The 14,649-nt window shown below is 38.3% G+C and overlaps 1 protein-coding gene across 4 annotated transcripts in view; it reads right to left on the bottom strand.

The window, feature by feature from the left end:
• Positions 1-277: 277 nt before the first annotated feature.
• Positions 278-14,649, bottom strand: part of slit2 (slit homolog 2 (Drosophila)) — a 104,028-nt gene continuing 89,656 nt past the window's right edge. For 3 of the 4 annotated variants that reach the window (XM_028017819.1, XM_028017820.1, XM_028017818.1), the window contains 11 exons: positions 13,937-14,061; positions 13,634-13,731; positions 10,874-11,013; positions 7,565-7,658; positions 7,244-7,381; positions 6,247-6,487; positions 5,114-5,244; positions 4,877-5,031; positions 3,997-4,348; positions 3,680-3,894; positions 278-2,293 (listed from right to left, as the gene is read on the bottom strand). In XM_028017819.1, the coding sequence (XP_027873620.1) occupies positions 2,037-2,293; positions 3,680-3,894; positions 3,997-4,348; positions 4,877-5,031; positions 5,114-5,244; positions 6,247-6,487; positions 7,244-7,381; positions 7,565-7,658; positions 10,874-11,013; positions 13,634-13,731; positions 13,937-14,061 (1,946 nt within the window). In that variant the 3' untranslated portion in view covers positions 278-2,036. Of the gene's footprint in view, positions 2,294-3,422; positions 3,467-3,679; positions 3,895-3,996; positions 4,349-4,876; positions 5,032-5,113; positions 5,245-6,246; positions 6,488-7,243; positions 7,382-7,564; positions 7,659-10,873; positions 11,014-13,633; positions 13,732-13,936; positions 14,062-14,649 lie in introns of all 4 variants that reach the window. The other variant, XM_028017821.1, reaches the window with a different exon arrangement.

Here is a 14,649-nt window from a genome sequence, read left to right on the forward strand (position 1 = left end):
TCTCATTTCAATTGAGGAACTTTAACAAATTCAGAAAAATGCTGTGTTTCCAGTCTGATGTACATTAAGCTAATTTGCACAGAATAATGGACACAACTTGAGAGACAAAACCAAACAGACTTTCCAAATGATTTCCAGGCTATGCACTACTTGTGTTTATCCATCACATATAATTATAAAATATATTAAACATAATTTAATATGGTTGTGGTTGTAATTTTATAAAATGTTGAGTCAAGAGTTTTTCAATACTCTTGTAAGGGATTAAGAACAGGCAAACAGGGTAAAATGTTTTAATGTTACAAAAGAAAATATTTAACAGGTGATGAAAAAGAAGTACAGTGAGAATAAAACCAAACATAACAAATTCTACCAGGGTTCCAATTTGTAATAATTGTCTTCGATGAGTTGCAGGGATGATCTCTCACACAGAGCTTGGCAACAAGAAAGGAAAAGATGAGAAATGTGAGGTAAATATTGTGTTTAATAAACAAACATCAGTCAGGAAACTGACATTAGTCTAGGGATGAAGAGAGAGGGAGAATAAAAAGCACAATGCACATGTGGAGAGGAGTTGATGGAGGAGTGAGGGGTCATATTCATCTGTTACACAAGGCAGCCCCAAACAGGAAGGAGCAGGAAGCTCTATATAACATACAGATCAGGATCCAAGTCTACGGTACAAAAAACTTAGCAGCAACATGTTAACATCTGAGACCAAAGGGGCTAACAAAGTAGTTTCATTTAGAAAAAAGTCACAGTATGTTTTAAATTTGTTAAAAAGGTAAAAAGAGTTCTCTATGCATCCGCTAGGGTCAATGCTACTCACAAAGTCTGTGTGGAGTACATAGGTAGGGAAATCTATACATTTATACTCTAATATAAAGAACCTTCTGGTAATGGCACAGTACAAACTCTCAGGAAACGCGACAAAAATATACAATGTCTTCACGTCACATTTGCAGATTAAAATGTAACTAAGGTCTCTGGCAAGCACAAAGGTTTCAGTGATCAAAAACAAAACAAAACTTTTCTTACACCAAAAATAAAGGACACCATTTTTGTTAGTCAGCTATCTTGACAGAGTATGTCTTTTTAATACAAAAATAAGGACAAATATAAATTAATATATATTAAAAGACTCAGGCTGATACATGGGGATCTAGTGAATAAGTACAGGTATTTATGATACAATAAATACTTGTCATTCATGACTCGGGGGTGGGGGTACACAAACAGAGAGCTGTGTAGTTAACCAGTTTTTTTCTGCAGGTGCATGCGTGTGTCTGTGTGTGTGTGTGTGTGCTGTTCAGTAGCCGCAAAAAGAGCCAGGAGATTGAAAGCAGCTGTGTGTACGATCATGCACACAGTCACAGAGGATTCAGCAGGTCTGCTGATGGAGCCTGTGGTGGTTTCTGAGTTGCGTTTGTGTGTATGTGGGGGGTAATCGCTGCCCACTCCGTGCCATGCTTTAAGGCAGCTCCTCCTAGTGGTGAGTTTGTAGTACTACCATTTACAGTTACTCAAAAGATGCACAACTCAGAGACGGGACGCAGGACGTCTACTGTAAAGTGGTGAGCCGCCGCTTCTCCAGGGAATAAAAACATTGTGGCACCACTGGAGCTATCACGACCAACAAAAAGAAGTAGATGAAGAACAAAGTCTTTCTTTTTTTGTCTTTTTCCCCACTTCATAATAAAAATAAGTCTGCTTTTGTATTTTACAATACAATTCAAAATTCCCCCAGAGGAAGCATCGGTCATCAGTCCAGCACTGACAGGAAAGGTAGCTATTTTTTTATTTGTTTTTCTTGTGTTTTTCTTTTTCTTTTTTTTTCTTTTACTTTTTTGGGGGCTTTTAAAAAAAAAATCAGGGTGCTGGGGAATAATACTCCTGGAGTATTATTCCAGGAGTATTGGAATAATACTCCTGGGGTGTGGAGAGTTTCCTCACAGGGAACACGAACAGATGAGCGATCAGGTAAGGATGGCAGGAGCTCTGTCAAAAAAACCAAAAAAAACAACTTCTCTTTTGTTTTACGAAGAACACTTTGTACAGCCGCACTTGACAACCTTTTCCACTTCTTGGACAAAAGAAGACCCATCAGTGCACTGGAAGGTGTATTTCCTGCGTTTGCTACGGAGGGGGGTGCAGCAGGTGCCCTGTCCCTCTGCTCCCCCCGGGCAGCTGCCTCGACACTCTAGACGGGAGACCTTCTCCTGGGTTTGGCACGCCGCGTAGCCTTGCTGTCTCTGGTAGACATCTCTGACCCGTTCCCCTCGGCAGGCCACCTCTGCAACAAAATACATCATTAAGTACCCAGAGTTTTTTAAGGATGCCTACTTATCTATTGTTTTCTTGCAGGAATAGAGTTAAACCAACACTATTCTGTAGGTGACACAAAAGAAAGCTATGAGAATTTTATATTCAGTGAATTCTAGAGAACATATTAATAAATTGTCTATTCAGTCAAATATCTCGAAACTATCTCGACTTGGCTAATTTTAAAATGCTATTAGTTATGTTTAAAGCTAGAAAGGTATTGTTAATTAATTTCCAAAAGTTCTTTGTCTTAAAATGAAGTAATATAAATACCAAAAAGGAAGTAGAATTTCAATTTCAAAAGTAAAACAGTGTGTACTACTATAAAAACAAATGTGTATTTCAGTGCATGGAGAAAAACTAAGGAACAGTTTGGATGGGGAGTTGAGAAAATGCTCTACTATAAATAAGTTCAAAACATTACAAGAAAACAAATCATTTAGTCTTAAAAAAAGTAAAAGACGGCCAGAAAAAATGATTCTGCAACGACTGAGAAAAGGGCAGGTAGATACAAGATTTTTTCTTCTTCCTGCTCCATTTTCACCCGTTTAGTAATTGTTGTAAATAACAGAATGTGTTTGTGAATTAACGATGACATTTGTTAAACGGTGTGAATGATGCAAACACTGAATGATTGGTAGCAAGAAAATTATGCGATTTGCACTGGTTCCATCCATTCATTACAATCCTGAAATTTACAGAGCTCCATAAAGCTATCCATTCTTTCACAAATGGTTGAGGAATCAGTCATCGTACATACTTGATTTTATACAACGAAAACGCTTGAACTCAAGGATTTGAAGGAGTAAGTAAATGTTTTTGACAATATTGTGTTTATTGTGAAAAAGGTTTGATGCAAAGAACTGAAAAATTGTAACAAAAAAAAGAAAAGAAAATTAATCTTTATGTCTGCAAAATAGTTTCAGGTTTATAAGCGATGCTTTAGAATCTTTATACACTATAAATGTCATGAATGTTCTTTAAACATTACGTTTAATCTTTAGTTTTTGACAAGACTAAACTAAATATTCTATTTTATATACTCGGTGAATCTAGAACAAACTAATTCAAGATGACAATATAATTATACGTCATCTCACCTGAGTAGCCCCCCGTGTGGGATTAAGAGGAAGCTCAGAAGATGCTAAGTTTAAGAAGTGGAAATGTTAGCAGAGTTAGTACAAAAGCAAGAAAAACAATGTTAGAGACAATTTAAGACATTTGGGTAAGACTGGATTAGAAGAAGTTTAGTTAAAACAAATGCCTTCAATAAAAAGGGTTCATTAGGTTGTTAATGGACAATCACATACACATTTATATGTTTTATGATGATTATTATTAACGTCACTTTACTGACCTCTGTCACATGCCTCCCCTGTGTATCCGCTGTTACACTCGCAGTATGCTTTACCCAGGCCTGACACTCGACATTTGCCGTGTTTGCAGCGAGACAGGCTGCAGGGGTTAGCTGTATCCAGGTCCTGTACATCACAGAGAACACCAGCGAAACCAGGCTGGCAAACGCAGGAGTAGGAGTAGGAGTTGATTGGAAGGCAGGTACCATGAATACACCTGTATGTTGGAGGAGGGAGACAGTACAGGGAATAAAATTGAGAATGGATGAGACTTTGCTAGTTTATTTTCAATATGCTGCAGAACCTGAATCGCACTCACTTGTTTCCATCACAAGGATTGCTAACTTGCTGGTCACACAGAGCCCCAGTCCACCCAGGATGGCAGGTACAGGTGAAACCTTGGTGACCCGTTGGGTGGCAGTCGCCTTGGACGCAGGCACCTCTCTGGCACGGCTGGCAGCCTGGCTCCACCCCGTTTCCCAGCCACTGTCTGTAGCTCCGCAAAGTTCCTGGACCTGGAGAGCTTTGGTCATGCCCGGCTCCCAAGTTCTGGAGCTTTCCGTTGATGTAGAGGTTACGGAGGCATCCGTGAAAGCTGGTGCCGTTACGGCCTCCGGAGCTGAGCTGCAGTGCAGAAAGGCCGCCAGAAGCTGATGCCTGCTCTGGCATTCCTGTACAGAGAATCGCCACAGGTGGATCTAAAATCTGACTACAATCTGCATTAAATGGAAAGCAATTTTTGCTAAATAAGAGTTAAATTAAGGGGCACTAAATACAAAAACAATATCAGACATCCAAGTATCGAGCCATGTGTGACCCAATATTATAAATATGGGACAATCCAGATCACAGAGCTGGGGATAATCTAAATATCTCCAGTGCATCTGGAAAATAAGCACAATACCAAAACAGTGGATGTAAATAAAATAATATGAAGGTCTTTGGTTGGGGGTTAGTCCTCTGTTTAGGAAAGCGAAGCCTCTCAGTGGCCCATTGATAATTCAACCAGACATTTAGTTTAGAGACATCTTTTGTTGTTTTTAATTTTAAAATCAACTGTATCTTGGTTTTGATAAACTGTCTTGTTTTTATCAGCAGTTATTGTTATTTATCTTGTGATGTTATTCATGCGGTAAGTTGTTAGTAGATCAGTGACTCTTCCTGACACATCCACAGACACAGACAGTGTGAGTTCCTACCTCCCAGGTAAAGTGGGGAATCTAGGTTGAGCGTGGACTGTTTGCTGATGGAGCTAATGGATTTGGGTGGTCCGCCATCAATGGACAGTGACAACGTCTGGTCAGCTGCTACTAACTCCACAGAATGGAAACTACCATCATTCACCGTCTCCACGCTGAGAAAGAGAGAGAGAGAAATTGAGGCAACATCTCTCATATTACAGTCTCTGGATGTTAGACATGTTCTTGAGCAAAAACCTGTATATTGCAGAAGGCGGGTAGGATCCAGTGTCGTAGATGACCCTGAGACGCCCCCTGTACAGCTCCATTGCGATGTGATCATTGTCACCCTTGTACAACAAGACGCCGCTGTCCTCATCAGTAGCAATCTGTAAGCACAGGTGGATGTAGCTGTCAATGACATTTCTTGCAGTAGTGAAACATAAAGCTTGTGTTTATATTATTTTGGAAATTATTATTAATTACAGCACGTTGCAAATATATTCACACTTCTTGAAGTTTTTCATGTTAAGTCAAGTCACAACTACAAATTTGGTTTTATTTTATTGAATGTTTCTATCTGTCATCTTTAACCAAATTCCCAACTGCTGCTGAAGAAAACAATCCACATAGCTCGATGCTAACGCCGCCATTTCTCATTGTGTGTGTTCAGGAGGATGTTCAGTGTTAGCTTAGCATAAAGACCAAAGCGACTTATCTACTGATTTGGATCTCTGTAGCTTCTTCATAGTTAGTATGTAATTGAAGTAAGTGCCTTGCAGTTACTTTTGAGTGGTAATACTTTTTACCACTCAAAAGTATTTTATCCCAATTAAGGCTCTTGTCACCCAGTTTGCTAATCACTTTTTGGAAGTTTTGCAGCTACGCCAAACCGTCTCCATTGGCTAAACTGTGTTCTGCTAAATGTTCAAAGCTTGGGATACTGTCCCATAACCTCACCCTTGTTAAAATGCATCTATAACTTTGTCCCTACAGTAAAGAAATCAGCTGCATTTTATTTTGTTTGTAAATGTGCACCACACTTGAGAATTTTCTGTCAAAAACTTGAAATCTATGTAATCTTTTTATACTTCACAAACACAAACTGTGTTGTATTATCAAATATTTGAAAGTTTGCAGTTGTAATGTGACAAAATCTAAATATGTTAAGGAGTATTAATACTTAAACAAGGCTGTTTAAACACAGGCAGTGTTCAGAAATTGTTTTTAGGTTAAACTAATAATTTGGTTCATTTTCTATTCAGTATCTTTTATTACATTTTAGACGCATCTTTCTCCCTGATAAAAAATGTCCATGGATATTTGGAGCAACAGCAAAGATCCGTAAAAGAAACAAAAAATAATAATAAAATGAATAGAGTGGAGTCTACCTGTAAGCTGATGTTGGTTTGTGGTGAGAGGAGATTGGAGGGAAGCTGCAGGTAGGACTCCCGGTTGACAAAGTTCACACTCACGAGCGTTTCACAATGCTCGCCCTCGTATCCATGGAGACACTGGCAGCGTGGGTCTGTTCCCACAACAACGCACTGAGCTCCGTTTAGGCAGTCGTGGTTGTCACAGGGACTGGTTCGAGGGAGGACCATTGGGGGAGTGAACTCGCAGAACAGCCCACTGCAACATGCATGTTGACACATACATTACACATAGGACCACGGCTTGAAAATGCTCTCAGCTTTTGTGTAAAAAGTAGCTTCTTTTCGCAAAACACAAAAAAGAACTTATCCTGGTCCTCTGTTACACTCCTGACTCACCAAGCAAGGTGATCACAGGCCTGTATCTGCTTACAAGGGTAGTGAATATCGGATCCTTTATTATTCTTATTATTTTTTAAAACGTGGGATTGGATATAGGTGAAAACAAAAAAAAGAACATGCCCAGAGTACCAATAATGCAAGCGATTTAGATTTAGCAGGTAAAAAACAACAAAACAAAACAGAACAAAAATCAATACACTGTTGAGAAAAACTTTAGAAACATCCCAGTAAAGAGTTGACAAAAACTAATATGCATCATAAGCTACATTCACACTGCAGTCTGAAGTGACCCAAGCCAGATTTTTATTCAGCCTGTATCTGATCTTTTCATGACAGTCTGAACAACACGGATCAGATTTTTTACAAATACCACCCAGGACACTTGGATATGCGGCTATAAATCAGAAATGCATCTGATCTTTTCAAGTGAGACCACAGAAATGTGAACGACCTTGTAAAAAAAAACAAAAAAATATAAAAAAAATCTGATTTACATAAAAACTCAGATTTGAGCATTAAGGCTTGCAGTGTGAACATAGCTACAGAGTATAATACGGTTAATGGCAGTGAAGATAATTTGCATTGTTGGTCCTTGTTGAGATGTATTCTTTACCTATATCCCTCTGGACAGATGCAGGTGTATCCGTTCACGGCATCAATGCAGTGACCTCCGTTCTGACACTTGTTCTCTTCACAGTCGTTATAGTCCAGCTCACACTGCTCACCTACATACCCTGGAGTGCACTCACACCTAAAACGTGAGAAGATTTCTGTTAAATTATTTCACAGCCTATACAACAAACAATGTTCAAACTATATTTTAGATTCCTGCATGAAAGCATCATCCAGTCCCTTTATGTCTGTGCAATTCAAAAGCTGCAGAACAGAACACCAACCCTGCATATGTGCATGAATGGCTGCACGATCCACTCACTTGTATCCCCGAGGGGTCAAAATGCACTTTGAGTCGTGCTGACACGGGTTAAGCTCTGGGGTGCAGAAGTTCAGTTTCTCCTCACACAACTCCCCTAGAAACACACACATACACAAATGACATCAGCAACCTTCATTTTCCAGAGTAAAATCAAACTATAACATGACAGACATCCTTATTTTACAAGTCGATCTACGGTGTTTATTACATTCTCTGCATCAGCGTTGCATACAGCAAGACATGTCTTGTGTGTGTGCGTGTGGGGGTGTGTTTGTGTGTCGTAGGGGTGTTCGCTTTAATGATGGATGGCTCTCTAGTGGCCAGGACCAACACAGTGGTCTGATAAATGATCTCATTGTGCAAAATGTCATATTACAGATGATATTCCAGAGTGTGTCCTGATCATTAGAAGTCAAGAGAATCCCTGATGAGGCACCGGGGAATAATCCAATACTCCTGGCAGCAGAGGGTCCACTGAGAGAATAATTACCCAGCTCTGTGGGGAACTGTGAGTCTATGCATGCGTATGTGCATTTATGCTTCTTAAGTGTTCAGAAAATACTGTAGCGTATTTAGAAAAAGTAATATTTGGAAAGTTAATATTATTTCTAAGTGCAAATTACCACATTACTGTGAGGTAAATACTAGGTACACTGCATGAATGTCGACTGTGTTTTCTTTTCATTTGAATATGCAAGGCTCATCCAGAACATGCTTTAATTTGGGAGAGGCATTGACAAGATCCCCTCGGGTCCACTGAGATAGTACGGAAATGTGAAACAAGTCTTTTCTGAAGATGCCTGATCAGACTTTGATCTGAATGTCAGGATGTTACATCAACAACTTGGATATTTTCCTACTCGTCTCCATCAGAGAAACAGCCACTCAAATCCCAGGACTCGATACGTGCATGGTAATAATCAAAGCTCTTCGGTTCAGTTGTCATCAGTTTGATTTGTTGTAGAAGACAATCAGAGTACAGCATCTCCCAAAAATACCCTGAGAAGTTTTTCACATTTTGTCATGTTACAACCACAAACTTTAATGTGTTTAATTAAGACTTTATGTGAAAGACAAACACAAAGAGGCACATCATTGCAAAGCAGAAAGAATGTCAGGACTAAAGTTTTGGAGAAGTTATAGGGTTATGAAACAACAGCCTAGAGTTTAATATCACTTAAAATATAATCCATATTGTGGACCCTCAAAGAAATGTCTGTCAATCTAAGTTGACCGGTGGGTCAAGAAGAGCATTACTCTTCCCATATTAACTTTGAGGGAGAGGCAGAAATTAAAACTTGAGGTGGGGGAATTTGTCTACAGAACAAATGTTTACTGTGCACTTTATATATTTACCGTTTATGGACTAAAAAATAGAAAAGCCATTGTTACAAAAGGTCATAAAAAATCCAGAAAAAGCCAACAAGGCATGTAGGAGACACAATAAACATGGCGAACAAAATTTATTTAATGTGCAAATTGGCCTACGAAAAACCCCCAACACTATTACTAGTAGAAAAGTAATACTGCAAATCACCACAAACACAAGCAGTACCATCATAAAATGTGGTGGCAGCATCATACTGTAAGGATGATTTCCTTTATCAAGGACAGAAAGCTGGTCATTGATGGAAAGATGACTGGAGCTGCAAGAATAGCAATGCTGATGTAAAACAGGTTGCAGAATCTGGAGACCAGGGTGGAGGTTCCCACTTTTCAGATTTTTATTTCAAAATAATTGGAAAACCAAATATTCATTGTTTCCCTAATTCACAATTATGCTCTGTATGTCAAGTTTTAAAAATTTTAAACTTGACTGCGGCTGTAGCTGGGCAAAGTGAGGAAATAAATTTAGAAATCCTTTCAGGTTTATTTCTGTTATGCCTGTAAGTCTGACTAAAAGACAAAAAATTCAGAGCTTTTCTGGAACTTGTCTTTCTTTCAGGTACTTAAGTAAAAAAGATAGAACAAACCAAAACCAGCAACCAACCAATTGTGACACACGTCTCTACTGTTCCACCTTAAAAAAAAGATCTCCAAAGCACAAAAATGCACTGCTTTACAGCTGCCAAGAGGCAACTTTGCACACATTGAGCAATCTGCTCTGCTGTGGGTGACATTTCTGTGGGTTGTGGACAAAAAGCACAGGGGATGGTTGAAGTTAGGGATGGTATCGAGGAGATAAAGAAGAAGAGAGGGACAAGAAGGACACAGAGAAGAACAGACTAACCTCTCTCCACCTCATTGGTAGCAGCTGCAACCACAAAGAAAGATGACAGATGAAAAAAAAGAAAAGCAAGACAGGAGAGAGAAGACAGCAAACAAACATCCAAAGACAGAGAGAGAACAGCGCCACAAAGGTTAGCAGTCAGAGATGATCAGCACATTGCAAAAGCAGACGAACATGTTGCAACAGACCAGAAATAAAACAAAGACAGTTGCATAAGTTCTCACCAGAGGTTTTTATTACCTCATCATTTACATAGGTTTCAGAATATTTTGGAACTTTTATTGATCTTTTAAGAATATTCTTTATTGAGGTGGGCAGAATATACAATTTCACAGATTTTAAAATGCATTAACTGGGCAAAGAAGTTTGGATTGCTGTAAACTTTGTCTAAAACACGTAGATAAAACATGTAGGATAAAACATGTACATATTTCCTCACAAATATTTGTCTGAATGCGCCTGTGCAAAAAGCATGACTTGAACTGTCTAATAGCATAATCTGAGTTTTTCCACAAGTTTCAGTCATTTAGCTGCTGTTTTGAAGTGAACATGAAGAAAGTCAGTCTAGTTCTCCTTCTTAATTATCCCATCCACTTAGTCATGCACTGGCAAAACAATACCTCAGCATAATACTACCACCACCATGCAGTAATTTTAGATGATGTGTTCACCTTGAAAATTTTTTGTAGTTGAGTACATATATATATATCCTTCCACTTTTGAAATGCATCAATAAAAGTCCAGAATTATAAGACATTGATGCCCTTGATGGTTATGCAGGAACTTCTTACTGGCAGGATATGCTGGTTTTAATATTTAACTTCTATGGGGGATTTACATGAGAGGTAGTACATGCAGTATATAATATTATATTACTTCATGAAGCAGATAATCTATTTAAAAAAACAAAAGCTTTTATAATTTAGAAAGTAACATCTATCAGTTTTATGACTGTTGCACAACCTGAAAATGTCTCCAGTGTTTTTGTGTTTGAGATCAATAACTAATTAGATGCACTTAAAAAAATAAATAAATGGAGATCCATTGAGGGAGGAAGCTCTTTGAAAGCAACGTATTACCTGTGTATTCTGGTGAGCACATGCAGGTGTAGTTGTTGATTCCGTCCACGCAGGTGGAGTTGTTCTCACAGTCGTTATCCTCACAGTCATCAATGTTGATCTCACAAGTGTCGCCTTCGAAGCCCTCCGGACACACACACCTGAAGTTACACATGAAGTCGTACAATCAATCATGAGTAAAAAGATACTTACACACACACACACACACACACACACACACACACACACACACACACACACACACACACACACACACACACACACACACACACAACATACAGATAATAATACATTTGTGATTCATAATATACCAGTTGAATTATTTTCCATGAATGTCCAAAGTGACTAACAGATGTGTACCTGTACATTATTCATACAACTCATTGTATCACATTATTACCATAAGATCTGATGTGTTTTACTGACCTTTCATAGTAAAGACAAACACAAAGTGGAAATTAACTATGAAATGAAAGGAAAACATTTTTCACAAAATGAAAATGTGGTATGCATCTGTGTTCAGTCCCATCAATTCCGACCAGCTTTAATGTAATACAACATTTACTCCAGAGATCTGTGTCACAAATGGTAGTGTCTCTCAGCTAAGTAACTACGTCTCAGTTTAGACACACACACGCACACACACACACACACACGCCCACGCTCACGCCCACCCCCACACGCACACACAGAGTGCTACATTATGGGCTTATTCAGGAGCTCTTTATGCATTACATGCTCTGTTGGATGATATCTCATTATAGCCAGCGATAGCACTTCAGAACGAATATATTCAAATTACTATTAAAAGTAATCAAACAAAGATAGAAATGTTTAAGATGAATTGACAAGAAGAGACAAAGAGGAGACAAAAAGAAAAATGATTTTATGGTTTGTCTAATTATCTTTGTTAATATCTATTTTGTTAGCTTGCCTCCTGATGGCACCTTATCACTTGATAATCAGATTTCTTCATTGGGCCTTAGTGAGCTTGAATTTTAAAGGTACTAAGAAATAACAGAAAGAGTTAGTAGCTCCTGTTACTAGTGGAGTGACAATTACTGAGGATATAATTGTGTTTTATATACAATGAATATCCACATTTGTGTTCAGACACAAAACTATTATAACAGTTTTTGTCTTTTTGTGTTAATGTACATGCCTTGAATTGCCTGTCAGTTTACTTCTGGTACGCCTGAATTTCCCCACTAAAGGACAGTACAGTCTATTTCTATCCTATTCTATTCTATTCTATTTCTATTCTATTCTATTCTATTTGAAAGCATTCAAATTTTCTTCCTCTCATGCATGAAATTCACTCCAAAATCAGCTACATTTGAGGTAATTTGTTAAACTGAATGAATTTTAACAATAATGTTAAGCCTTTTAAATAGTTGAACATCTGAATGTACTGACTAATTATACTACTGAACATCACCGTTGGACTTGTTTCAGTATAGCTTATATTTAAGGGACATTAAATGTTTTATAATGTGTAAAATTGTCTGGAGCTGCTGTCATTTTGGCCATCACACTGTAGTGAATGACATTTTAAGTTTCAATGAGTTTGGTTACATATAGTACAAATAAATACAGTAGAATAGAATAGATAATGACAGGCAAACGAAAACACACGCATACACACTAGAAACAAACAATCATATTAATATCAAAGAATGTAAAAAGAAATAGAAAACTAAAGTTGTGACAGAAATATGGAAATATGGACAAAACTTTGTGCTTTTAGGATCCCACAACCCGTCAGTAAAGGAGAACTTTAACATTATTTAGTGCCATGCATGGGGACGAGAAACATCGTCAAAGTTATTTTAACTTTACTACAAAAGTAATGTTCTACAAGTTATACTGATGTTGTACCGATTCGTAAAAATACATGTACCTTTTCTGATCCTAACTTACCCTGGTAAATGCCTGCTCTGGGTCTGACTGACTGGTTCACTCAGCTTTGTGGAAAGGGTAAAGTTTTATGTCACACCACACTTTGTGAGACACCAGAGCATTATCAGGCAGCTGTGAGGATCAGTTAGTTCTGTACCAATAGACATATGAATAAAGTGATGAAACAGACTTTTTTGTTCCGTCTGCAATTCCACCTGATAAAAATGGGTGTCAGATTTTGATTTCCAATATTTCTACAGAGGTTTAGCTCCAAGACTTATTACAGGAAAGCAATCCTGTTAAAAAAAGTAGCCTTTGCATTAATTTGGTGAAGGATTTACATTTTTCTTTCATTACTTGTAATGTTTTAAAAATGCATCTTTATATAAAGCCTCCTAATGCTCTACTACTGCCAGCACTGAATTAATGGTGATTTCATGTTTGTTGCATGAGCAGTTACTCCATAATCCTCCATGTTATGTCCCATCTTAATCCTTACAGGGTCACGCTGATGCCTGTTTCCAGCACTCAGTGGGCGAGAGGCAGGTACACCTGGATCGGTCACCAGGCAATCACAGGGACACACAACCATGCACACACACAGTCAGACCTAAGGCCAATTTAGAGAGAATAATTAAACTAACACAAAATGTCTTTGGGCCGTTGGAGTGATAAAACTGGAAGACCCATGTTAGCATAGAGAGAACATGCGAGCTATGCAGATAGGCTCCTGTTGGGATTAAAATCCAGGGTCCTCTTGCCTCAAGGCAACAGTGCTACCAACTCAGCTCAACTTTAAAATTAAGTAGCTCCAGCAAAAAAATACTAAATGTGAAAAAATGTATTTTGAAAGTATCTCACCAAAAGTGGCTTCCATCTCCTTCCTTCAGATGGCAAGTTCCACTGTTCTGGCAGGGATTACTGATGCAGGCATGAATAGGCTCCTCACAGTTTTGTCCCTACAGACATGCACAATGATTCATTTGGTGGCTCCAATGAACATCAGACCTTCAAGTACACAGGTATTGAATGTAAAGTGTTAAGAATACAATTTTATTATCTTCTCTCTTCCAAAAACTATTTGTGCATGTATCGTTTACTTAATTAAAGACAAAACGTTCTACTTCTGTGTAAGATACATTATAACTTCCAAAATGTGAGTACCTTAAATCCATAGGGGCAAGTGCAGCGGTAGTAGTGCACAGGATCACCGGAGCATGTGCCGTCATTTTTACAGGGGCTGGACAGACAGGGGTCACACTTGGCCTGGATACTCAAATCCACCGGGCCTGCATGAGGCACCAATCCACACAAACAACACACACACACACACACACACATAACAAACAAACATTTCAGACTTAGGCATGTGGAGTAGGTGGGAATATAGAAATTCACACACATTTTTATGGCCTTGCACAGACAAAATGAAGGTTTGTCATTCTTCCTTCTATGGATTTTTAATGTCGTTATGATTTCAGTAATGAACTTGGTGCAACAGATGCTGCTTAATGAATAGTTTTGCAAATAAAGCATACGTTAATCAATTAAAGTGAAAAGAAAAATGCCTTTAAACCCAACATGGTAAAAAAAATATGATTTAGCTGCTAGAAGCAGATTTCTTGATAAAATCTCAACCTGAACTCCTACAAGCAAACCATTCCTTCATGGATGCTTGCTGCAGCAGTCTGCATGTCTGCTTGTTGGTAGAATTCTGAATTCAATGATTTGAAGAGGTGAGCGAATCCTTTTCGCAATAAAGAGTAAAACAAAAAAAGTTGGTATTTTCTGTGCAGGACCATTTCTGAAACACGTGACACATTTCTCGAACTCTAATGTCAGAATATCAACATTTAACAGCTAGAGGTTACAGTGGT

Source organism: Xiphophorus couchianus, chromosome 5 (genome assembly GCF_001444195.1).
Source record: "Xiphophorus couchianus chromosome 5, X_couchianus-1.0, whole genome shotgun sequence".
Classification (NCBI taxonomy): Eukaryota; Metazoa; Chordata; class Actinopteri; order Cyprinodontiformes; family Poeciliidae; genus Xiphophorus; species Xiphophorus couchianus.